Raw genomic sequence first — 24,702 nt, 5'->3', positions numbered from 1 at the left:
TGTTGAGAAACACAGGTGTTCTCCTCTCACTCTGACAGTAGGAAGGCCCTTCTAGAACCCTTTACAGCTTTTGCTGAAACAGCAGGTTCCAGCAGCTGCACATGTTATGCAAGTGGCAACTTGTGGGCACTTTAAATAAGCTGTGTGTTTTGAATTTTTTATTTTTTTTTCTTCCTGGTGACATGTTGTAGGTTACATTAGGTTTAAACATGGTTAGTTTGCAAGATCCATAGGATATTGCAATGTCAGTTGCATTTTTTTTTAATATATATTTTAATACGGAAGTCGATTTTATTAAATATTCTGTTTCATTGAAGAAGCAACATTAGTCTGTTTTCAGATAGCTGCAATGAAGCACTTTTTTTATTTTACTTCCAACATTCAAAATGATTTGATTTATCATTTTATCCCCCTTTTTAACATCAACATCTGGAAAGAAATCTATTCATACCATAAATCTGATTTACAGTTTCTGTGGTTTATGAGGCAGGGTGAATGGTGTTCCTCGCTTAAGAGTCATTCCGCTTCTGGCTCAGAAGAGACTGCATGTGCTGCTACTTAAGAACAGAGATGTTGAGCAAATGCTATCTTACATGTTCAGTGAAATAATGCATTATATTTTGCATTTGATGATCATGAAATGGTTTGTGTTGGTGTATATGTTTATACTTATTAGTAAAACAAGAATCAATGATATCCACACATCATTGCTTCGTCATCTGACTTACAAATTATGGTTTATAGAAGCTTCACCACTAATTCATCTAATATGCAGAACTCTTATATTTGTGGTATATTTTCCCTAACGACTCAGCATCGTGTTTCTCACAGTTTTCCTGTTCAAATTGTTTCTCGTAAAAAACAGATGCCTGAATGGGTCAATGATGAGCAATTGCCCATTAGACTGAGCATGAAACAGTCCCTTTGTAATTGAGATTAGAAAAAGGCCAGACACCTTCTCAGTTTTAACTGTGTGGGCATGTGTATGTGTTTTTTTTTTTTTTTTTTTGGGGGGGGGGGGGGGGGTGGGGGGGGTGTAGTCAGCTTACTTGTGCTGCCCACACTGATTGTTTTGTGACTGAGCATATGATTAGCGTATCGACAGTCCTTCCTAATGAAAAGGCACGACAAATAGAAGAGTCTGTGAACGTCCAACAGTCAAATGACTAATGTATTGTTGTACTGTGCATCAGACTGCTCAATTAGTATCCGTAAATTGCAATTGAGGGGGTGGGGGGTGTTCATTTATTTGCAAAACAGTCTGCAAATGACGGGAGTCTAAGAGATGGGTACTGTTCATGCCAGAGCAAGCCAGATCGAAATATTAGATAATTAAGATCATGTGGATAAGAATAGCATTATTAGGCTAACCAGCGCTTCATGTAATTCATGAAACTAAAACATTTAAGCCTGCTACTTGGGACATCTTTCCATGGTTGCTTTGAATGCTGGCATAGTTACCTTAAGAGTGCCTGAAGGGAAATAGGGATGTAGATGGGTGCCTAAATTCTTTTGATCAAGGTTGTTCTATGATCGTCAATTCTTTTGAGCAGCAAGGCTCTGTCTTTTGTGTTTAAAGGTATGGTACTTCAAGATATGACCTTGGGAAGTAACCATAGAAACACAAAAGGAGTAAAGAATAAAAAGGAAATGATTATTGAAAAATGACTGTACACAAGAATAAAAGAAAGCTGTGTACATTTCAGCAATTATCAAACATGGTAACACTATCGAAAAGAACAAAGGATTAAAGAAGTCTAGGCTTGCTAATCTCTGTGTAACTGTGGTCCAGCTGTTCTACCAATACCGGATTGACCAATAGTACATATAGCTGTAGGTGGACAACACTGTAAATGGTATCACAAATCATTTAGTCCTCTAAAGCAGTTGAATTGAGTAGTCAGTAATTGTAGCCTACTAGCTAAAACAGAATTGGGAGTCAAACAACGACATCTGAACCAATTCAAAATGTGACAACACTTTGGAGAGCCCAATGACTCTCCCTTTCAGAAAGACAGTGTACTTGGGCATATATGTCTTAGTGTCTGTGGTCAAATGGCCTGAGCTACTGAAAATCTGGAGGGACAGTGTGCGAGACAAACAATGATAATACCAGTCTGTCAATCAGGAGGAAGGAAGAAAGAAACAAATCGGCTGTTTGCACGACACATTTTTACTGGCAGCCGTAATCCTTGTCGGTAACAAATTGACAAAATGGATTAAGCCATGGTGCTGAAAGGAAATGAGAGGTTATGTTCTGAAGTGCTGCAGCAAAGCTCTGGAACTGGTTTGGCTTACTGGATAGGAACTGACCACAGATGGTAGGCAGGCACAAGCTGAAGAACAAGCTGTTTGCCTGTGGACTAGTTGAGGGGGATACTGTGATGAGCCTGAGGTAAGCCTGTGGTCTTTGACTGCCTGTATTTCCATTGGCAGAAGATATTTGCATTTGTCCCAGGAGTATGGTACTGTGCATTTGTGTGAGATTGAACAACAAATTACATGTACAAAGGGTATAAATTAAAGTAAGACAATGATTTACGATTTAATTTGAATTATGCATAGTTCTTTTTATACAGCTGCTAAAATCTGACTAAATTACAGTCTGCTTCCCTTGAAGACTTCTTCATCATTTAATTGCTTTGCATTGCATAATGTCTGTAGAGTCACAACTGTCTGTGACATTTGCAGGAAATCATCAAGTTCTAGGTGTTGACAGAGCCAGTACTTCAGCCCCCCCTTAGGAACAACTTCAAAACTCCCTTCCCCAGGGCCCATTGTTGTAGTTACTCGGCCTCATTGAGCACAGCACACTTTCCCGCCCCTCTTTGTGTTTTCAGTAAATATAAATGGAGCTACTGGCTCCTGCACTGCCCCGGGGGGGGGGGGGTCTGACTCGCGAACTAAGAAAGTAGGGGGGGGGGGGGGGGGGGGGGGGGGGGGGGGGGGGGGGGTCACAAGGATTTAACCACTGCACTGCCTTATACTTAGTTCCAGTTCTTAGGTTTCCAAACCCCTGATTTCAAAACATGTGCAGATCTGGCTTTGTTACGCCTACTGGCCACGCTACTGAGTTTATATAGACATCCTTCATTATTGCAGCAGCTCACATTGCAGGTACTGGCAGGCCACTTTCATAAACAAAACCAGTCCTTGTTTTTCAATAATTAGTTTCTTACTGGATTTTAAAAGCAAAAAATCCTGTTTACATTAAAGCAGGTTAGAGTTTATGCAGTGCAGTCAGATATGCAGTTATGGCTAAAAGTTTAGCATTTCTCTGTATAACTGCTTCATAAAGTCAAATGAAACCTGCTGAATAATGTTACGTTAACATACTGAATTACACACTGCTTTGTAGTTTTTCATATGCTTAACAAAAAAAGGACAACAAGTTAATAATTTTGTAGTTTCTTTAAATTTGATTATGTGTATGTGTGTGTGTATATATATATATATATATATATATATATATATATATATATATATATATATATATATATATAATATATATATATATATATATATATATATATATATAGAAATTTGGGGGGCATTGGATATGTATGCTTAGGGCTACTGCAAGAGGGCAGCTAATGGTAGCTGTTGTGAGGTCTCCAACAGATTTGATTTGAATGTTTGGTGGACAGTAAACAAATCAGCTGACTGAATCCACCCTAGCACCTGACAGGCTTGCCCTGTGGTACTTCTGGGGCCAAAGAGGTTCTTCAGATCTGTTTAGATTTAGAGGAACAAGGGGAATCCTTTTTTGAATTCTGTAAGAGGAAAAAAATATAGACCCTCCACTAATAACCTAATTCACAACATCCTCTGCCGTCAGTTTATGTTCTACCATGGGGGATTTAAGCTTGAACTTTACTGTATGGAATTTTTTGTTCGCTGCATGTATAGAAATTAAAAAGTCTTCATTCACAGCTTGATTTGCAGTCTGGACTGTGAATTGGGTCTTCTAATGGCAGTGTCATCTGAAGACATTTACCAGGGTTGGGGGGAGGCATTTTATTGCAGGAACTTGGAATCTTTAACAAATAGCCATATAATTGCTCTAACCATTCTTTCCAAGCAGTGGGTTGCCAGTTCATATTAAAATGGGTACGAATGTAAGGTGCTCATGCCTTGGGTGGCCGCATTTGAATTGGAAATGTGAAGCTATAGTAGGTAGGCTGGTAACAGGATGCACTGGGATATGGACTAATAGGGGGCAGTCTGTCAGATTTTTTTTTTCTTCTTACCAATATGAGCCATTGGTAGTACTACACTGGTAAATAAATAAAAAATTATTTAGTAATTCAGTACTAAACCATGGAACCTTTCTTCTGCCAGTGGTTATGATGTGGTTTATTCAGGGTAATGCTATGATATTAGAATGATATCCCAATGGTGACTGCTTCAAATCAGTTAAAAACTTGTCCTGGATAGCTGGCATGCCTTCTACGAGCCATGTGTTAAGAGTGGTGTACACGTCATGCAGATACCTTAACTATGAAAGGCTATTTGCACTATGAGCTAATCCCTTATCTGGAGTAAAAGTCAGGCCCTCTGGATTAAATTAACAGCAAAAATAGACCCCCACAAATACCAAAAACCAGAGCTGATCCTAGATGTTTTATTCCCGGCCACCTTCCTTTTAATGTTTGATCCGCCTGGCAGCCAGCACTCGGGTACGAATAGAGGTCATTTGTAGCTGGAGTATTAGGAGGTATTTGCATCGAGCAACTGGATTTTTATTGACTAATAATCTTGGTTTCAAAGATAAAAGCTGTATATGTATGTATGTATGTGTGTATGTATTGTAGACCTCCTCTCCAGACCATATTTACTCTCAATCTCTATCTATCATTTCAGATAGTGCTTTCTACTGTTTCTCATAAGTTTTCCCTTAGAATATATCATACATAGAGGAGTTCATGACTTTTCTCTTCTGATGAGAACACGTTTAGTTGATTTGCTTTTAAAAGGGAGTAACATTGTCTGTTGAATCTTAGAAAATGGTCCTGTAAATTGCGTGGTATTTCTCCTGTGAAAGTCTGCGTCAGGTGCTTAAGCACAGGCCTTAGTGCACCAATGCTGAGAATAACATTGACCAAGGTTTCTTAATTACCCTTTTTGTCTTAATTACAATTTCTTGTATTGCCCTGAAAAGTTGTATTGCAGCAGACAACAGTATCACAATTGATGTTAAACAAATATAGTGTGTAGAATGTAATAGGTAATGATATGGTACCATTGTACTGGATAAACAGTGCTCTTAACTGGTCTTCCTTGTTTTTTTTTTTCAACTTTTACTTACAAATTACCACAGAAAGTGCTCATATTGTCAAGACAGCCTGTTAAGTATTTACCTAATCACTGTGTAAATGTATTTTTCTCCCATTTCTTTCTGGTTTATGACTTTGCTGGTGAGATGACATGGGCGCTGAGCTTGTCACAAATTCAATGATGCTGAAAGTCGGCTATTTAATTGGATTGCAGTGTTTTGGGGGAGTTGTGTGTTCGTGTGTGTGTCTGTGTGTGTGTGTGTGCAAGTATCCAGGCAGAGAAAGTTGTTTTACTTTCATCAGGGGAGTGGGGTTGGATTAATTTGGTTCTGCTTGGTTTAGCATGTAGCCCAAACTGCTGCAAGTCAGATTTATACATGTGTGTATTCAGTACAGTATAGATGGAGAGGCAGTTGGGTATTGTGTTTTTGATAGCATTGACATATGGGGTGTAATTGCTTCCAGGTAAAGAAAGAAAATATAAATAAAAATGCTTGTGTGATATATTTCTTCTGCGCCCAATTTATCCAGGTTGTCTGTCACAAAATGGATTATTTCCTGAAATAAGTCTCTCTCATGTCACATTTGAATTGTGTTCTCAAGATTCGGTTATTTTATTAGTGTTTTCACGGATGTACTGTTGAGGCTGTGGTGCCTTTTTAAAGACGTTTTTTTTGCCAACATGAAATTAAGATATTACTTTTTTCTGCTGGGTTTATTGAACGATTATGAGCACCACAAGAGTAGTACTGTAGAAGCACATGGTGTTAAAATACACACTCGCACTCAGGCCTTTAATAATAAGCCACATTATTCAGAGATGCACACCGTAGATCTGTTTGGCCTATTATAGAGTTGCCATCATGACCAAAGTTAAGCTTAAGGTTGCTACAATGCCAAAGTGCCATCCATAAGACTTGGGATGTATTCCCAGTGGTGTAATATTAGATTTTCCTTTCCACATTGTCTATTGACTGGGGTATAGATCACAGATTCAAAAACACATTGTAGGCTCTGTCTATTTGAAAGCTGTGCTCGGCCAGGCTCTGATTAATCAGTCACAGGCGTTCCCAGCAGCCATCGAACTGTTTGTTGTGGTAGCCTGAGTGGGCTGCACAAATAAATAATCGCTAGGTGTCATCCCAGCTACGAAATGATTAATGAGAGATGAGGATGGTTCTTTTTTTTTTTGCCGATGATTAATTGGCAGGTCTGCAACGTTTCAACCCATACAAGTGTGGGGGGTTAAACTGTTTTGTCTGTTTAATTTAAAATATATCACAGGTGCTGATTATACAGCTAGATTTTCTTGTCTTCTGAGGAAAGGCAAAGGGATGTGTCCTTAAGGGACCGGTCTCCAGTTTGAACACCCTTGTTATAATCCTAACTGTCTATAAAGCTGTATTTTCACTTTTGCTTCTGTTTTCTGTATTGCATAGTCTCAGGAAGAAGATGCCAACAGTTGGAAGCAGTTTTAAGTTGATATAAATAGAAACAAATTGTTACATTTCAACTACATATAGATTTTTTTCAATGTAGTGCTGCAGCAGAATATACCACCTTATCAAAATATCCAGTGGTTAGGGCTAGGTGGTGCCCCATGTTAATTCACCAACCTCTCGTGCCTTTTGAGGCTTGGTTTGAATCTAGTTAAGCTCACAATTGAGCTCGCAGTTAGCTTTAGTGGCCATTACCAAACCACATCACCGTTTGGAACAATTCCCAGTCCCTGCTTGAGAGGCCTACGACTGAATGGCAGAGTGGGTTTAGGTCAGGGGAGTAAACCAATAGTTTTTTTTTCTTTATCAATAAGGTCTTTTTAGCATAGTTTGACTAAAGAAGTGGTGTTTTTTTTTTTGTTTTTTTTTTACCCAAATGGTTACCCAAAAAACACACATCCTAATGTTGTGTATCGCTTGTCTATATAGTGTGAGCGTGCATAAATGAATAAGGATTTTTCTCTCACAATCGGCAGTACCATAGTTGTTTCTATGAGCCAAATGATTCAAAATGCAAAACTGAGCTAAAGCAGAAAACATGTTGCTTGGATAACAAGTAACCCCAGGGTCAAAGAGCAGCTTAGTTTGTTTTGCACAAACACTTGCACAAGGGTTTATTGCTACATCCATTTATTTGTTGTTTGTATTGATGGGCAGTTAAAGAAAGCAATAAATAGAACTGCATTTAACGGCCACTATGACATTTTTTGTAGCATTTACCTAAATATGCAAAAGGTTAATGTAGTAGAGCATGGGGACTATGCTGGGTCTAGAAAGAGACCAACTGAGTCTTGAAATCCTGAAGTGATTCCTGCAGGAAGGCTAAACTGAACTGTGGAGGGCTGCAGGAAGGCTAACCAGAACTTATAATGAATAGCTTTCAAAGAGGATGTGTGTTTATTCTTGAAAGGAGGGGAAGTGCCGGTACTTGACAAAGATATTTTCTAAGGAAATGGTAAAAAGTCGAGGATAACTGTGTGAATGCACACTTGTTTGCATAGATTCCTGTACCTACAGAGGTTCTGCAAGAGTGTGAACTTTGGTAATAAAGTTACTGCCTGGTAAGGTTTCTGTTTGCTTTCAGCATTTCCTTGGAAGTTCTTTCCATTTGTTGTGGATTGAGAACATTAATGAGTCCTGTGGGAAGGCCAGTAACCCCAGTATTGAAGATTGCTGAAGATTTGTTTTTAACTTCTGTTTCCCAGTAAGATAACACTTCCTAGAGTACAGTGCCCGTACAGGCCTAGTCTGTCCCCAAGTAAGGCTTTGTGTCTGTAATATTATTGCAAATAAACCTGCCCAGAGATCCATAAGCAATGACTTGTGTATTTGTGTACTGGCAGGTGGTCTGTAAACCAAGCAAGAACCTTGTTAAATGTAGATCAACTCCTTATTGGCAACGGTGAACGAGATACAAAATCTATGACAGGATGAGGTAAAATGCAAGCGCAGCTATTTGCAAACTGGGGATGCTCAAAATATTATTGTTGGGTTCATTTTGAAATGTTTCCTCTAGAATATTAACATTAGAAGATCATTTTCTGTTTTACTGTATTATAATAGAACAGCATATGTCCGTAGAACCTATTTCTAAAACTGCCTTTGGTTATGATATGCTGCTGTGGGCAGATGCAGTATAAACACCAATTAATTAAATCTGACTTGAGAAAAAAACAAATGGTGGCTTCAAAACTTCAATCACTGGGTGAAAGTGCTTATTTTTTCCTTTTATTATTTTTTTTAATTAGAATTTTTCACATTTGGAGTCCTAGTGTATCGTTTGTAAGACAACAGGGGATTCCAGCCCCTTGCAACCTATGAGTAAAGCAATTTAGGGTTGACTCTAGTGTGGTTTCAGCAATCATATTACCGTGTTCACTTCTCAGGCAGAAAATGATTTAACTTAATATCTGCGGCTGCCAACTGGCAGCTTGTCAAACAGTTGTATCTGCTTTGGACACAACAGTTTGGTGGTAGCATGCAGCTTCTTCCTTCTCTTGTGGTATCACATAATACCTGCTTTCTCATTCTATACCACATACAGGCACCGGTGTCTACAAATAACATCACATGAGATTTAAAATTTTTACACTTCCAGTTTGACCCTTTTATTATGTGTGTGTGTGTGTGTGTGTGTGTGTGTGTGTGTGCAGATAGTGTGTGGATTAAGTAGGTATTTTGCTTCCCTGTAGAAATGGTGTTTGTGCTACTAAGAAAGAAGCACACATTGCTTTAGTTCTGAACAGTGCAATGAAAATGTATTTGATATTTTTTTTAAATTTTATTAGCAAAAAGACGTGGGATTAGCACACCTGTCATTCTGAATTAGAAGAACCAAGGCCTTTCTGCAGTCAACCAATGTTTCCAGCAGCTTTATCAGGTGTTGACCAGGGAATGCTGTGAAATTTGATATAATTTCCTTTTAACCTGTATTCGAGGAGCAGCCAGTATCCTTACACAACCACAAGCTTTCTGGATGAGTGAGATAGAGGCTCTCTGTCAACTGCAGGCCTATTTCTTTTCTTTCTTTTTAACACTCTTAGGTGGGATATGTATTCATTTTATTGTCTGTTGTGAAGTGTGGAGCTTGGGGGAAAAATAACTCTCTGGGGTACCTTTCCAAGACCACTTCTGTACAGCATGAAGCAAGTTAATCGAAAAGCAGTTTCCATGTCTAGTGATAAAAAGAACAGAGATCTTGGAGAAAGGGGGGGAAAACAGAAAAGATTCGTTCTTTTCCTTATTTTCCTGACTCTAATTGGAAAAAGAGAACCCTCTGTCGTAAAGACGGTGGCTTAGCAGATAGGCATGTCTTCTTGTTAGGAGACTTAAAGGATAACATAAGTGTCCTTATGGGGATTCCATTAAAGCTAGATTTAAAGCAGTGCTCTGGGAAGAAGCAATCATAGAAATGGAAACAAAGGAACAAGAAATGTAGGGGGAAAAAGACCCAGTTTATTTGTATTCATATTTTATAGTGTTTACAGTGGTGGGGGGGACATTTTCTTCAAGAGGGAATCCTTAAAAGTAACTCAAAAAATGTATTTGTGAAGAGCTGTGTGAAGCTTTAAGGGCTTCTCTCTCCTCCGATTCTCCACCCTCCCATTAAAGTATTAACAAACACTGCTTTTTATTACATTCTCATTTCTTACCAGTGTACTACATGTACAAAATACATACATACAGGTTTTGGGTCTGGGAGTAACTTACCCTCTAATAACACTGAGAGTGAAATGTATTTTCAAGGAGTAAAATGCAACATTACCTTGAAGTCATGAGTAATCTCAATTTTTAAATACTGTACAATCTTTAATGGTAATGGGGTAGGCATTAAAAAATGAGCCTTCCATTTTAACTGCAATGTTACTTCTGAACTGCTGTATAAGCTCAGGTGTGTTCTACAAAGTTCAAGAAAACAGGAATGTCAATTTTCTCAACCTCATTACTGGATTGTCTTTCTCCCAATCTTCAGCTCCTATCCATAGCCTCCAAACCTAAAGGTGACATCATCTTTGAAGCCCGTAATGTGATGTCATCTTTGATTAATCATTTACTTTGCATTAACCAATGACCTTAAAGGTGCAAGTCTTCAAAGAAAATGTGTGTGTGTGTGTGTGGGTGTATATATAATATATATTTATTTATTTAAAGATACAAAGCTTCTTTTCTCATTAATACCCATATAGACATATTCATTGCTACCACAGTTTGAAATACAAAATTTTGTTGAGTTTGATAAACCTGTTTTTTCATGTATACAGGTGATTCCAGTTTAAGAGAGTCAATCAGTGCTTTTATATAGTATACATTGCTGTTTTCTATTTCTACAGTTTTGGAGTTTTACTAGTATCACATGCTGGGAGATATTTTACCGTTTATATATTGCTGGCGGTAAATTGCATGAAATTGATTTTCTGTCAACTTGGTGTGGAACTTTATTACTGTGTGGAGTTTGATGCATCACCTATTATCAATAGACAGTCAGTCCTTCATTTGACATGCCAGATAGATGTTTCGTCCTCAGACAGCAAAACCTTGCTTGCACTCTTCCCACCCCACATGTAATCCTTTAGCAAGTAATCCCTTTGTATTTAAGCACAGCCTTCACCTAAGGACATCCAGACTCCGCTCCTATTGCCAAGTTTCAAATGTAGGCAGTCATATTTTGAATGTATTGGATTTAATAGCTTAAGCCCTTAAAGCTATTTATAACTCCCCCCCCCCCCCCCCCCCCCCCCGGTACGTCTGTTCCCCAGAATATGGGTAGAGGTGAGACTGTAAATCGGTCTCCTGCTTTTCAGTGATCAGATTGAACATTTATGCTAATGATGAACACTTAGAGAACTATTTTCTATCCAGTCAAATGAACGAGTGATGGGCTATTTATCCGAAGCAGAGGCAGGGCTTGTGAGTAATATAGTTTGATATCAGACCGTGTGATCTGCTCCGGTTGAATGGCTAGGCTACTGTTATCTTGTCTGCGGAGAAAAGGGGAAGAAAAGACTATGTCAGGGATAGTAAATGAGACCAAAATGGTAATTAGCCCCAGGGCAAACTGCCGATTGTTAAAGGGAAGACACATTTTCACAAACACGCTAATAGGAGCACTCACTAATGACTGACTGGAATTTTTCTTGCTAACTTGACACACACTGAAAAGAGCTGGAGAGATTATTGACACCGGGGCATTTGCTAGCTTTGCAGAACACCCTCACCACCACCCTCCTTTCTTAGTTTTGCATATAAATGTTCCGCAGATAACGAAGCATTGAAGGTTGCATTGTTTTTGGTCATAGCACGTACAATAGTCTTGTAATGTCATGACATTATCTTACTTGATGAAACTTTTTAATATATATATATATATATATTATATATATATATATATATATATATATATAATATATATATATATTATATATTATAATTTAAAAAAAGTTCCCTATAAATATATAAATAAATAATGAGAGGGAATTTAATTTGCAACTCTGTCATGATGAATCTGTAATTAGGTTTAGATTTCAATGAATGGAAAGCCACTTCCCCCTCTCAAGAATTTCATAGCCAAAAAAAGAGGTGTGATTAAACTTGTCTACCCATTTATCAATAAGCATGCCATCTGTGTGTTTGTTTGCCTAAGAGCTGTTCTTATAATACTGTATCAACTATTTCTTTTTTTTTTTTTGTTTACAGATGCTTGTGGTTGAGTAGTGTTAATTTGAAAAACATAATTCAACAAGTTGTCATATTTGAAATAATCAGACCTTAAGCCATTCTACTGGTAGCATTGCTAATGTCCCTGGAACAAAAAGTATGGAAATGGGTTACTTTGGTGCTCAACCTGAATATGAGAACTGGGAAGTAATTCTTTGGATTAAAAATAAATTAACTTGACTAGGTGGTTTTGACGTTGCTGCCAAATGAGTTTAAGCCATCTTTTGCTTTTAGTTACAAAGCTATCAATGTGTTTTTGTCATTCTCTGTTTGAATTGTCCAAGTAATATTTTACAGTATATCTATAATAGTAAAAAAGAGATACCAGATAACCCAGTCTCCGGAAGCAAGAAAAATGAGTTTGGTGGTGTCAAGTTTGTAGGCGTTATTGTACCTCACAAAATATTTACTGAATTCGGCATAAGAGTGAATGGCAAGGGGTGTTCGTGCCAGAGCAGAGGTGGGCTAGCACTAGTGAGAATGTATTATAACTTTTAAGTGACATACTTTTAATTCTAGTGACTTTCAGTAGGTGGAAACTGATTCCTCTTCAACCAAGCTGATATTTTCCCTGTTTGTCAAACCAGTGTTTAAGATATCCCCAACTGCAACCAAAGCAGCTCTGCTCTTGTTTCTCTGCCTTGTCCTGCTTTTCTTGCATGCTTCTCATTTTTTGACTTGATGATCCTTAGTCTTTCTAGCTGCCGTTGTCAGTTTGTTTTTTTCTTTATTCTCCCAGCCTTTTGACTTGTTTTTATTGCATTTCTGTCTGTCACTGATCCTCAATCTTTCTCTCCCTTTCTCATCTATCTATCTATCTATCTATCTATCTATCTATCTATCTATCTATCTATCTATCATTAATCGCCTTATTTCCTGCATCTATCTAATGACATCCTATGAAGGGGGAGGGTGGGAAGAGCTAAAAAAAATCTCTTTGAAGTCTGAGGAAACTGAATAACAACAGGCCCTTTTTTTTTTTTTTTTTTTTTTTTACTTATAAACAATTCATAATGAGCTTTTCCCTTGTAAGAGGAGACTGGAGGCAAAGATGCAGTGATCAGATATCAGCAGTGTATTGATACCCCAGCTGGCAGTAGGGGGGAAAAAAGGGGCTGGGCTGTTGTGAGAAGCAAGGACAGCTGCCAGGATTTTCAGCAGCTCAGAGCAGGAACATTTTTCTTCCCGGAGGACTGAAGGCAGGTTTTCTCTACTTTTAAAGCTATCAGTGTGGCAGAGGGAAGGCATGAGGCACAGTCATTAGCACTCTGGCTTTTGAAAGAGAGCAAATTGGGCAGTTAGTGGTGGGATGGGGAAATAAAACATGTAAAAGGACAAGAGAATAAAGCTGTTGGGAGCGGTGCTGGAGAGAGATACTGGCAAGGAGTCTGCTAAAGAAGAACAAACTTATTTTCAGAAGGGAAAGCGGAGGGGTTTGAAAATGCACTGCAAACCCCCAATTTTGAATCCCCTACACGGCTCTCTTCGAATTGCCGTGAGAGTAACTTTTAAAGAGCCCATTCAGACTGGGCATTCAAGACCTTGTCTCTCCTGCTGCTGACACCTTGTGCTCTCTACTGTTGCAGTGTCTCCGGCTTTTCTTTGTCAAGCTCAGCAGTCTGTCACAAGTCAGTGTGTAATCATGTAGAAACCTTGATTGCAAGTGGAGCAAAGTGGACCTTCCCCCTCCAGGTCTCTTGACAAACCCCCGCTTTGCATATATCTATATATGTTTCTAAAACACATGCAGGATAATGGAGTGCCAGGATGAAATGGATGGAGAAGTTAAGGTTTATTGGTTTCACAGACTGGTTATGAACACTAAATAAATGATGGATTGGAGAGAACTGTAAGTACATCCCCACATCTTTTACACTGTTTGTTCCTGATATTGATTCACAGTAGTTGTCTCTGTAAACCAACACCATGTTTACCATCAGTCATATTTATAAAATATTATATTTTTTTTTTGAAAAAACATATTTTAAAAACACATTTTTTAAAAAAAATAAATTTTATATATATAGGTTATATATATATATATATATATATATATATATATATATATATATATATATATATATATATATATATATATATATTTCCCCCCTTATAAAATTTATATATGTAAGTATGTGTAGATCAAAAGGTGTTTTCAGAAATGTTGCTGACTTCAATCTTTTAATGATCAAAGCAATGCTGATAGCAGGTGGATATGTCTACAAAGCAACCGATCTAACTGTCGATTTCTTAATATAGCTATGCATTTCTCCATGTTGCGTGATCAAAGAGACCTGTGTCGACAGCTAAGTGTGCAAGCAGGCCAGTGACAAGCACATCATTTTACTGTTAATGTCTTTATACATCAACAGCATCAGAATACAATATCGGTACCTCAGGCAGAGTTTCTTTAATCTTAATCTTTTTTAATGTGTCTGTGTAGTCTGAGGAAGTACTGCCACTGTTGGTTATTAAAAAAGAAGCAATGGTATAAATACAGTAGTGGTACTTATTTAGTATCTGAAAAGGCTAAATGAACAGTCCCCCTCTCTGTTTAGTGTTTACACCTGATTCACCAACTAGTAGATTAGGTTATGGGGGATATTTGGCTTTCAATTCTGTTTGCATATGTGTTTGTGTGTGTTATAAATGACTGTGTGTTTCAGGCTCATAAGCTTTCGGTGGAAATGCTTTGTCTGCATAAGTGAGCACTAGATGTGCAAATGCAGCCCTTGTAAGCCCCGTTCCCTTTCACAAACCCTTCCCATGGGAAGCGCCTCCTGTATACTTTATGGAAGTAATAATTATTTCATCAGGGGCTCATGTATTTTCTTGATTATGCCTTTTGCACAGCTTCAGGGGTGGAAGGAGGATGCCTGGTAGGACTGTGAAGTTCAAATTGCTGAGACTGGGACACTAATGAGTCAGCTAAGGTTTTCCAGTATGCAAATGCAAATACACACACACGCTCACACTTTGCTGTGACTGGCACGTGAGAAAACCCAATTAGAGCTTGTAACACATCAGAATGGCATAACACAATAAAAGCAAATGGAAATTCTGAAGAACTTACCTCAGCCATCAGACTTGAATTTGTCACAGAATTTTTTCATCCGTAAATCAATAAGGAACTAAACAGGTGTTTTAAAAACAAGAGCTGGTAGCTTTTTTGATACAATGTGTTATATGATAAATGTCAAATGTAATAGTCAATTAACCCACTTAAAAATGTTTTATGGGTACCTACCTAAAGCAAGCCGGCTTTATGCCATGTTAATTTTGTTAATTCACAGAGTGAGTGTCAAAGGAAGGTTCAATTTCATGAGTATAGGTTTCTCAGTTGGTAGTGCATAATCTTATGCGCCAAAAGGTCACAAAACGTATCTAATTTTGCGTTCACCTCAACACACTCCAGCTCCTAGCCATCTACCCAGCATGGTGTCAGGGAAGCTTGGCTGTAAGTGGTGCTTTTTAGAGTAAATCTACAACAAATTCAAAAATCCTGTATGGGGTCAACTTGGATAGTGTATTTGTCAATATAGGACTCCAAAAAGAATGACTGCTTAGTGCTGACACTTTATGAGATAAGAAACCAGATACCACCTTTCCACTGCCAGTGGCAGCAGTGTAATAGTCAAATCTATTAAATATTTCAAATTTACTACATTTTAGTAGGGGAAATGTGTAAGGTTTTACATATGCCCATATAAGGTCATCCAGATGTTTCTTATTATATCTACTGTGGATTTGGGCATAGTGTTTTTAATTTATGATAATATATGTTCAGAATCTATATCTGTTATGTATGCATAATACATGACTGTTCCTTGTGTAATACAATTCAGGTTACCTATCACTGAAAAGAGAATTAGATGTTGGCAACTCGTTTTCCTTTGCAGTTGCCAGTAGCATGCTAATGCACTGTCACAGTTTGTCTGCTTGACACTGTTCAAGCACTGAGATGCATTACTAAGTTCAAATAACCGGAATGTTGAAATTACAGTTAATCTCAACCTTGAATTATATTACCTTGTAGTTGTACGGCACTAATTTGGTCACATTTGCTTATGGCAGTAATTTTGAATATATGCACCTTTTGAGTCTAAACTTTGAATGACTTCTGTTTTCCTACTTAAAATGTAAGTGTTGGTCACATTTTAAAACTCGCATTTTGTTTTAACAGAAAGTTGTTGTTTATGGACAGAGTATTTTAGGATGTCCTTGTGTCTGGTGGCTGAAGGAGCTGCTGAGCTGTGGAATTATTCATGGGTTCCTGTGTTAACTCGTGGCTTGCTCCTCCTGGGTTGAACGTAAAGTGCTACTCTGTCCGGAGTCTAGCCAGCCACACGTCTGTCTGCTTTAAGTTTCTCTGCCACACTCTAGAACTGCCTCAATGGCGTAGAGTTATTCAATATGCCAAAAATGGCAAACGGAAAATGTAAAAAATCCTGCTACACTCCACCTTGATTATACTTCAGTGAAAAAATAATTGCAAATAACAAAATCTATTTAAGGGCATTTTCCTTTTAAATATACTGTTTCATTCTCTTTTACAGCATTATATAGCACTATATAGAAGGTCAACTATTAAATCACAGATTCTAAATGCAGTAAACATCCTGCTACTGTAGGCAGGTCACAGAACAACTGGAGCACCAGGGTACCAGAGTACTATCTACAGAGGACACGGGTTTATGTATTTATTTGTTTAACATTTTAATTAATGTTCTCACTTGGTCTGACCCTAATTTAGATGCAGCATATTATTCCCAATTCATGTACCAGTACAATGCCATCTTAAAACTTCTTGATCACTATGTGCTCGTCAAGGTTGCTGGTACTGTTGCATCAGTGTAATCTGCAACAGTTCAGCAGAATTAGTCTGCTATTTCTTTTTATTGGTACAATTCCTGGCACTGTGTATTACTAGGTAACGTCAAAGTCGATAAGGGTTGAAGTTTTCAGTTATGCAGAAACTTAAATATATTCTACTAAAAAAAAAAAAAAAAAAAAAAAAAAAAAAGTAGAGGGAGACATGCCTTATCTGTCCTCAACTGTATTAAGAAAAAACACCTATTGTGGATTGGTCACCCAGGAGATTAGAGTATATCACTTTTCAAAACTTTATCGCCTGTTCATTCCAAATAGCCTCGCTGGCGACAGGGAGATTTTTTTGTTTTGTTGGTATGTCTTAGATTTCAGCAGGCATTTTTGGGGCCACAGCTGCTAAAATAATTTAAGAAAAGTTATAGTCTAATTGAAACGCCACTCTGAAATAAGTGTGTATATTTATATGTACATGTTGCCTTTGGATAAACTTTGATTTAGATTGAAGTAAGCTGATTTGTAAAACAGGCTGCGATGACAACAAATAACTTGTGAATTATGTTAGATATCGGCATGTTTGTTGAGGTTTGAGATACATTTTGCACTGTGTAATGTATACTGGATATGTGTGCTATGCTTAAAATCTGATATTACTTATTAAACATTATTTATAAACACTTGCCATGTCTGTCATATTTAGGTATGCTGCATGCTGTGATCTTTTTATAAATTAATACATTGTGTGCTTGCCTTTTTAAATTTTTGACGTCATTTTTGGCAGAAATCCAAGCAGACTCAGCAAATCCCATTGATGAAATAGAAGGAAATAAGCACGGCACGGAACTTCAGTGTTGTTGTGGTTGCTTGGTTACGTGTTGCCTGATGTTGTGTCATGCTTATTGTTGCTAAGATACGTGATGCCGTAAGTGAGCGTGTATGTACGACGGAGATGCCAACTTAAGCCGAAGCAACAATAAACAAGTTCCGTGGTTAAGATACAAACACACTGTTTCGTGTTCCTCTGTACAATATAACTACCATGGAACAGTAGTGGTTTATATTTTAATGCATTTTAAATAATGTAATGTGTTTCCAATATTGTGGCCTCACAGACGTTTTATTCACCGCATGTCACTGATCGTATGTAGGGTGTTTCTTGCAGATTGTACACAGGAATAGCTTTAAAACCTCCAAATATATTTTGTCGTGAAATAGCTCAGACCAGAAATGAACCGACACAGTGCCCAATAATGCTTATAGGCCTACAGGTGCTGTGTCTTGGTGAGACTGTTTCTTTTTATAAAAGGGCAACCTGAGAAACCTTACACCAGCAGGATTAAATATGTTTACCTTGTTCAGATTGTAGCGATTTTAATTTATTGCTTTATATATTTCTGCAATTTTCACTATTTTTTTATGACATCTGCACACGGGATAGATGTACCATATTGATTTATCATTTTAAATCAAATTAGCCAGGGGGGAATTTGGTCCTTTTTTTTTTTTAGTATTTTAGTCCTTTGTTAGGTTTTAGCCATGAGACAAGCTCCCATCCCCATCTCTGATGGTAGTTTAAGGTCTCTTGTTTTGTTTTTTTTCTGTACAGGGCAGCACAGAAGCTGAACATCTCTTCAAAGCGAAAGAAGCATCACCCGCCATTGCCTCACTCCCAGGAGCCCTCAGTCTACCCAACCAGCTTCAGTGGCATTCTACAGCTGTCTCCTCCCCCTGCACCGCCATGCCTTCTGAGAGCTGTGTCGAAGGTCAAGGACAACCCAGGAATGGGAAAGGTATGCAGAGGAATTGCTGCTTCATATTCTGTTGTATGTGGGTAGCAGAGAACATGCCACACTGGCTGAAAATATGCTAATTGGAACATTACAGGCGACATTCAACATTCAAACACTTCTGGGGGGAGATTTCCCCAATTTCTAATTGTAAGACTGCAATAGTGATAACACTATGTAACACAATTTTTGTTCCTGGGTAGTAAGTGTTATTTCCTAATTGCTTATGCCTCAAAAGTATAGAAAATGGCTATTATTCCAAACAAGCTTTGCTTTTGTGACTAGGACAGTGATATTTCAAAATATCACTATTTCCAATGGGAAAATGGGCAAATTGTGTCTCTTCGTTCACATAAACTCAGACAAAAACAACATATGAATCCAAATTAACATGTATTTATACTAAAGTAATACAAAGATGACTACAAAAGATTTAGAAGTGAGTAGTTTTTCGAGATTTACAATTATACTGTATTTACCTCCTGGGTATTAAACCAACCCAGCTCTGATTTGCATATGGAAAATGAACAGGAGCAAATGAAACATTAAAATGGCATGAATTAGAAGTAGTTCATTGAACACATGGTGTGTAGAGCACATCTTTATTACTGTTAAAGAAGAGGGGGTGTATGTTCAGGTCTCTCTGCAACATAAGGGACAGTTCAGCTTCAACGCTGCAATGGAGATAGATTGGAGTGTGCTGGATGTTCTTCACAGCAGAAGGACCTTGTCTAATTGAGGCAATGCATGTAATTAAATCTTTCCAGACTGATGGGTAATGGTTCACTCTCTAGATGATGGTCACATTTCTTTGTTAGCATTTAAATACCTGGGTTTGTGAGGATCAGAATCAGCATCACAGACAGAAAGATAAAACTGATGAGTCAAAGTTGCAAACATTTCGGTTATTCTGTGAACATCAGTGTTTAAAAACATGAGAGGCTAGAGAATTGCCCATGTCTTATTTTAATATGGAGTAGGCAATTTGCCCATTCTGAAAAATCAAAAAGCCCAGTAACTTTCAACAGTGGGCATGTTCAGGCAAGGGTAATGTTAACCTATAATACTCAACTTTAAACAAACACTTAGTGCTTAAGAGTAGTTTTCTTTTTAAATGTAATCATTTTAACTGAGGTAGAATAAATAGATTTACTGTACATTCTGATGTATACAATACCTTGGCAAATGTACCGGTTATTTATCGTTGTTTGTCCTGGGTGTAACCTGAGCACTGAAACGCGTCCCAGTTTGTCACCACTTTGCTGAGGGCATGGCCTCTTTTGCTTTGAATTTTACAGCTTTGTCTGTACTGAAATAACAGTGCTGTATGAGGAATTTTAATACTCCCCCACCCTCGTGGAAAGCACAGCATGGATATGAAATTGTGCCATTGTGCTTCATCCTGTAGCATCATTTGTCTAGCATTGTAAAGGTCTGCATTAGAGAAAGAAAAATGGCTCTGCCTTCTGTTAGAACGCCTTCGATTTTTCTCCCTCTACATCTCCCAGCCTGACAAATGTGTAGGTCCTAACAGATGGATTACTGTATGCATTATATCATGCTTTCATACGCTGTTCATTTATAACAGCTTGCTTGGCACCCGCAGCAGGAAACTGTAGGCAGTGCATTGGACACATCTTTTCAAGTGTCCTGGGCTGACTTGGAAAGAAAATTCAAATGTAATGAAGATGCAAGGGAGAGTGCACTTTTAGTGGATTCTCGTATCCTGTTTTTTTTTCCCCTCATAATGGTAGTCTAGAGAATGTCATTAAGTCTTGCTCACAGGAAGTATTCAGTAACTTTGGTGGCCGTCCTTCTCTTTTTCTGTTTAGTGAGCTGCATTATGCCTGGGCATTACTAGTGCTATAGTACCTTGCTGAGGGTGATAGGGTAGTGCTTTTTGCCAGTGAAGTCTTTGTTTCCTCTATGGTTTTGACATTTAGTGCCAGTTGCTTTGCTTGCCTTTTGGTGGGGAAACAAAAGGGTGAAGCAGCACATGTGATCAACTATGTGATGTAGTGACTGCCTTAAAGCAGTGTGCCATCAGATTGCCATGGAGTGTTGAACACAGTTTGTGCTTTATGAAGACACTAAATGTGCATATGTGAGAGCAGAAGCCTTATTTTAACAATTGCTGTTGTCATCTATATTTGTAGTTAGTTTTAAACGTGTTTTCTCGGTTCTCTGACAAGTCACTAAAGACTAAACCCCAAATCCATTTAGATGTAAAACAGTCCTTCCTTTGTAGAATGAAGCAAATGAAACTTGTAAGCTTTCTAACTGGTAGAATGGAGCCACTACAATGTGAATCCCATAAACAAAATGGTTGTGTGGTCTCTCTCAGGAAGTATTTAGATGTAATGTTACTGGTATACAGGGAGTCATGGCTGAAACTGCATTTTTATATTAGCGTTAACTTTGAGTTCACTGACATTAATGTGCTATGTAAGATAATTAATCACACATAGCAGTATTAGTGGCGACATCTCTGCCATTGTGCCCTAGCTAAGCTGGATCCTAATTCAGTTGAAGTACTATTAAAGCCTGCAGACAGGCGTTGTATTCTGCAACGTGCTACACAGGTTTCTAATTCAAGCTTGCTTCCTGGAAAGCTGTTTCTTTCCTGTAAAGCTGTCTCTTAGATCTTGTCAAGCAGCGAGATGATCTGCCAGAACAGCCCTACGGAAGATGCAGAGAACAGCAGTCTTCAACAATTTAAATGCAGCCAAGCTTAAAATAGAACTGCTTCACATGAGGTCTGACAATCCAGTATTGCCAATGCATAAACATATCTATTGTAGTAATGTATTATTACTGCACTATGTACTATTACACAAAACCCAGTTGCACAGTCACCATAGACATACAGTGCACATTGCCACATGTATAACCTCTGCTGTTGGTTGATGTTATCCGAGACTCATTTGTCACATTGAAAGTTACCTCATCTGCAGCAGGCATCTAAATGCACTGTTAAAAATAAAACAAGGCCAGAAGTGAGGAGTACAAATTCTCTATACAAAGACGTTATTCATGTCCATATATTGTACATCTGAAGTTTGCGTTATTCAGTTTATTATTATTATTATTATTATTATTATTATTATTATTATTATATTTTATTTTTATTTTTTTCTATCTTTAGCTGGTTTGGCATACTACACATGTTGCTGTTTTGGATAACTGCCCTGCAAAATTCTGGAGTAGGGGGACTGTAATAAGGAGGTGGTTTTTAATAGGAACTATCCAGAATAGACACAATACTCAAAGCATAGTCAAAAATATATTGTGTAGCATTATGAAAAGGAAAGATTGTGGTAAATGCCGAAGATAACAATGATTAATTTGAAGCACAGACTCCCTTTGCTGAAATGGCTGTTACACTCCGGGGTACATGTGTAAAGGTTTGTATTAGTCTGACATAGTTCACACTAAGCAAGGGGTAGAAACAATCTGTCAAGCTCTTCTATCCAAAAATGTTGCCTGGTATTTCAGTTACTTTGAAAGCCAATTTATATATAGGAACAAGCTTAAATGTGGTGGTAAAAGCAGTTTGTCAGGCATATGTTTATGTCAGTCATTATACTACCCCTAAAAATGAAAAATGAGTTTACACTGAGCTCTAGGAATGCAGTGGTTCATTGTTAGAATTCAATTAAATCCAGACATGGGATCAGCCCTGGATTTGTAACAATATAGATTGAATAGAATTTATGTATGTCAATGAAATAATGGGCTTTTTTGGCTTGAGACAACTGTAAAAAAAAAGGGAAATAGATGTGTATATTGCCTGATATCAAAGTGAATGTGAGAGGCATTTTAATTGTGTTTTCAACCTGAAGCCCTTTATTATCCAGGATTGAATTTCTTATCACTTTGGCAGCTCCTGCTGGGCTGTTTTTAGTTAATGCAGAGGAAACAAGGATGACCACATCAGAGTGGCTCTGTTGATAAAAACACAGAATTGTGAAAGGCTTTTACCTAACATTTAACAATGTTTAAATGGCTCTCCACGCATTCCTCATGGCAGCAGTTAAGTTGAGTCAGAATGGAGGGCAGGCAAAAAAAAGAGTTTAAAACATCTAATAATTATTAACACCTGTATATAGCACAGCACTCTGATGTGGATTTAGAAACTTCTTCAGGCAACTTTTGCCCTTCAAAACTGAAGCCGGGTGGTCCTCATCAGGCAAACCACAAACTGGAAGCCCTGCTGTGTTGAATTCTTTGGGGATGTGGCAAATCGAATGACCTGTAAAGCAAAGTCTCATGCTTCCTGTATAAATAATAAATATATAGTGGAAAATTCAGTTTATGTTAAAGTGGGTGTAAATGGATATAGCTGGTAAAAACAGGACAGCTTAACTTTGCTCAGGGCCCTATAGTTCCAAGGTCTGTGAAGCATGTTTGTGGCCATCTGTCATATGACGGCCTTATGCTTTGAGATGATATCTGTCACAGGAGCGACTTCACAGAACTAAGTCCTCTTAGCATAACCACACAGGCAGAACAAGTTTACACCATTGGCAGTGATGAAAAGTTCAACTGCATTAACCTCAATTAGTGCTTTCCAATTAGTTCCTGCTTGTAATTGCATTGTGAAAATGGTCTAGGAGTGCAGTGGTTTCTTTACAACTCAGATGGCAAAGTGTAGGTGGAATAGAGAAAATAAAGGTGCAGAGCACAATTATTGTATGAGGGGAAACCTTGATTTCAAATGTCAGCTTTACTTACCAAACTGTATAAAACATGTAAATCTGTTATTTTTAGTTTTTCAAACAGTACTTAAATGAATAAATTATAACCTTGAATATCGAAAAATAAATAAAAGAAACATAAGAAAAATGTACTTGGCTGTAATTTGCAAATATGTTGTGGGTTATTGCTTACTGTGACGACTTCTATTTTTCATTGAAAAGTAAATGCCGCAGAATTTCACATTTTCCCCAAAGTCTCTGTACGTTCTTATGCAGATTTCAATGGGGACTATCTAATGGTATTCCTTTTTGGAAACAGCTGTTTCATTAAACCTTCAGGTTCACTACGTTCTGTAGGCCAGTCTTTTCAAATTTGTGTCAGTCGCCACTCTCCAAACAAACCAGATTTGCTTTAAAACAAAAAATGAAAAAGCAGATATAAGCAAATCAAACACTTGTTACACTGTGTTTCTCCAGCACAAGTTATGAATTCACCTCCCTGTACTCAGATTGAAAAGCTTTGAGGTTGTGAGGTCTGAAGGGGGGACTGAAGACACGCATAGAAATTCTGCCTTGAGCAGACTTCTGTAGTTCTGCAAATACCAAGAAACTTTAAGTCTTTGAAGGCCTTATTCCGACAGTTAGAATAATAACTTAAATCCAGCTTGTTAGATAATGCTATCTTTTAATGAGACCATGTCTTTAGTTTATGTATGGCACCACTTTTTTTGGGAGCAATGCTTTTATTAGTATGGTTAGCAGTGCTGTAGTGCCTGCTGTGGTGACAGGCTTTCATATTAACATAATCGCAAAGTACTTGAGCAGCTTCAAATATCTCCTCAGACAAAGTTTTGATGAACCTGAACCCGTGTCAAGCTTGTTAAACAAGCTATCCTATATAATAACAGGAAGAAAATTAGTAGTCAGACCTGGGCTATTACTACTTTATATGGTAAATCACTATAACTATTACTATAAATACTTAGGTATTCGGATCGATGAGCAGCTTACATTTAATAATCACGTTGATAAACTACTTATAAAATTAGGACCTCAACTAGGTTTCCTTTTTAGGAATACGTTCCGCCACCCCCCTCACGACTAGGGGATTAAAGTTAGTGACTGTTACTGTTTTAACTATTTTGGACTATGGTGATTTTATCTCTCAGTTTGCTTCCAAGCATTCTCTGCAAAAATTGGATGCAATATGTAATTCATGCTGCCACTTTGTTTTAGTGTGTCCTTTTTTGACACATCATTGCCAGCTGTATAAAAAACTAGGATGGTGCTTATTGACAAATCGAAGGCTTTATCACTGGTATTGCTTCATTTTTTAAGTTATTAAAGGTAGGCTCCTGATTATCTTAGTACTCTGGTCAAAAAGGTTAGTCCTGGCTATAGT

The 24,702-nt window shown here is 37.8% G+C and overlaps 1 protein-coding gene across 3 annotated transcripts in view; it reads left to right on the top strand.

Annotated features, from left to right (window-relative positions):
• LOC121324411 (kinesin-like protein KIF26A) overlaps nucleotides 1-24,702 on the top strand; it is a 111,156-nt gene that overhangs the window by 68,766 nt on the left and 17,688 nt on the right. For all 3 annotated transcript variants that reach the window (XM_041266249.1, XM_041266248.1, XM_041266250.1), the window contains exon 5: nucleotides 18,423-18,606. In XM_041266249.1, the coding sequence (XP_041122183.1) occupies nucleotides 18,423-18,606 (184 nt within the window). The remainder of the gene's footprint in view (nucleotides 1-18,422; nucleotides 18,607-24,702) is intronic.

Source organism: Polyodon spathula, chromosome 12 (genome assembly GCF_017654505.1).
Source record: "Polyodon spathula isolate WHYD16114869_AA chromosome 12, ASM1765450v1, whole genome shotgun sequence".
In the NCBI taxonomy this organism is placed as follows: Eukaryota; Metazoa; Chordata; class Actinopteri; order Acipenseriformes; family Polyodontidae; genus Polyodon; species Polyodon spathula.
Note: the sequence above shows the minus strand (reverse complement) of the source record. Positions and strands in the feature narration are given on the sequence as shown.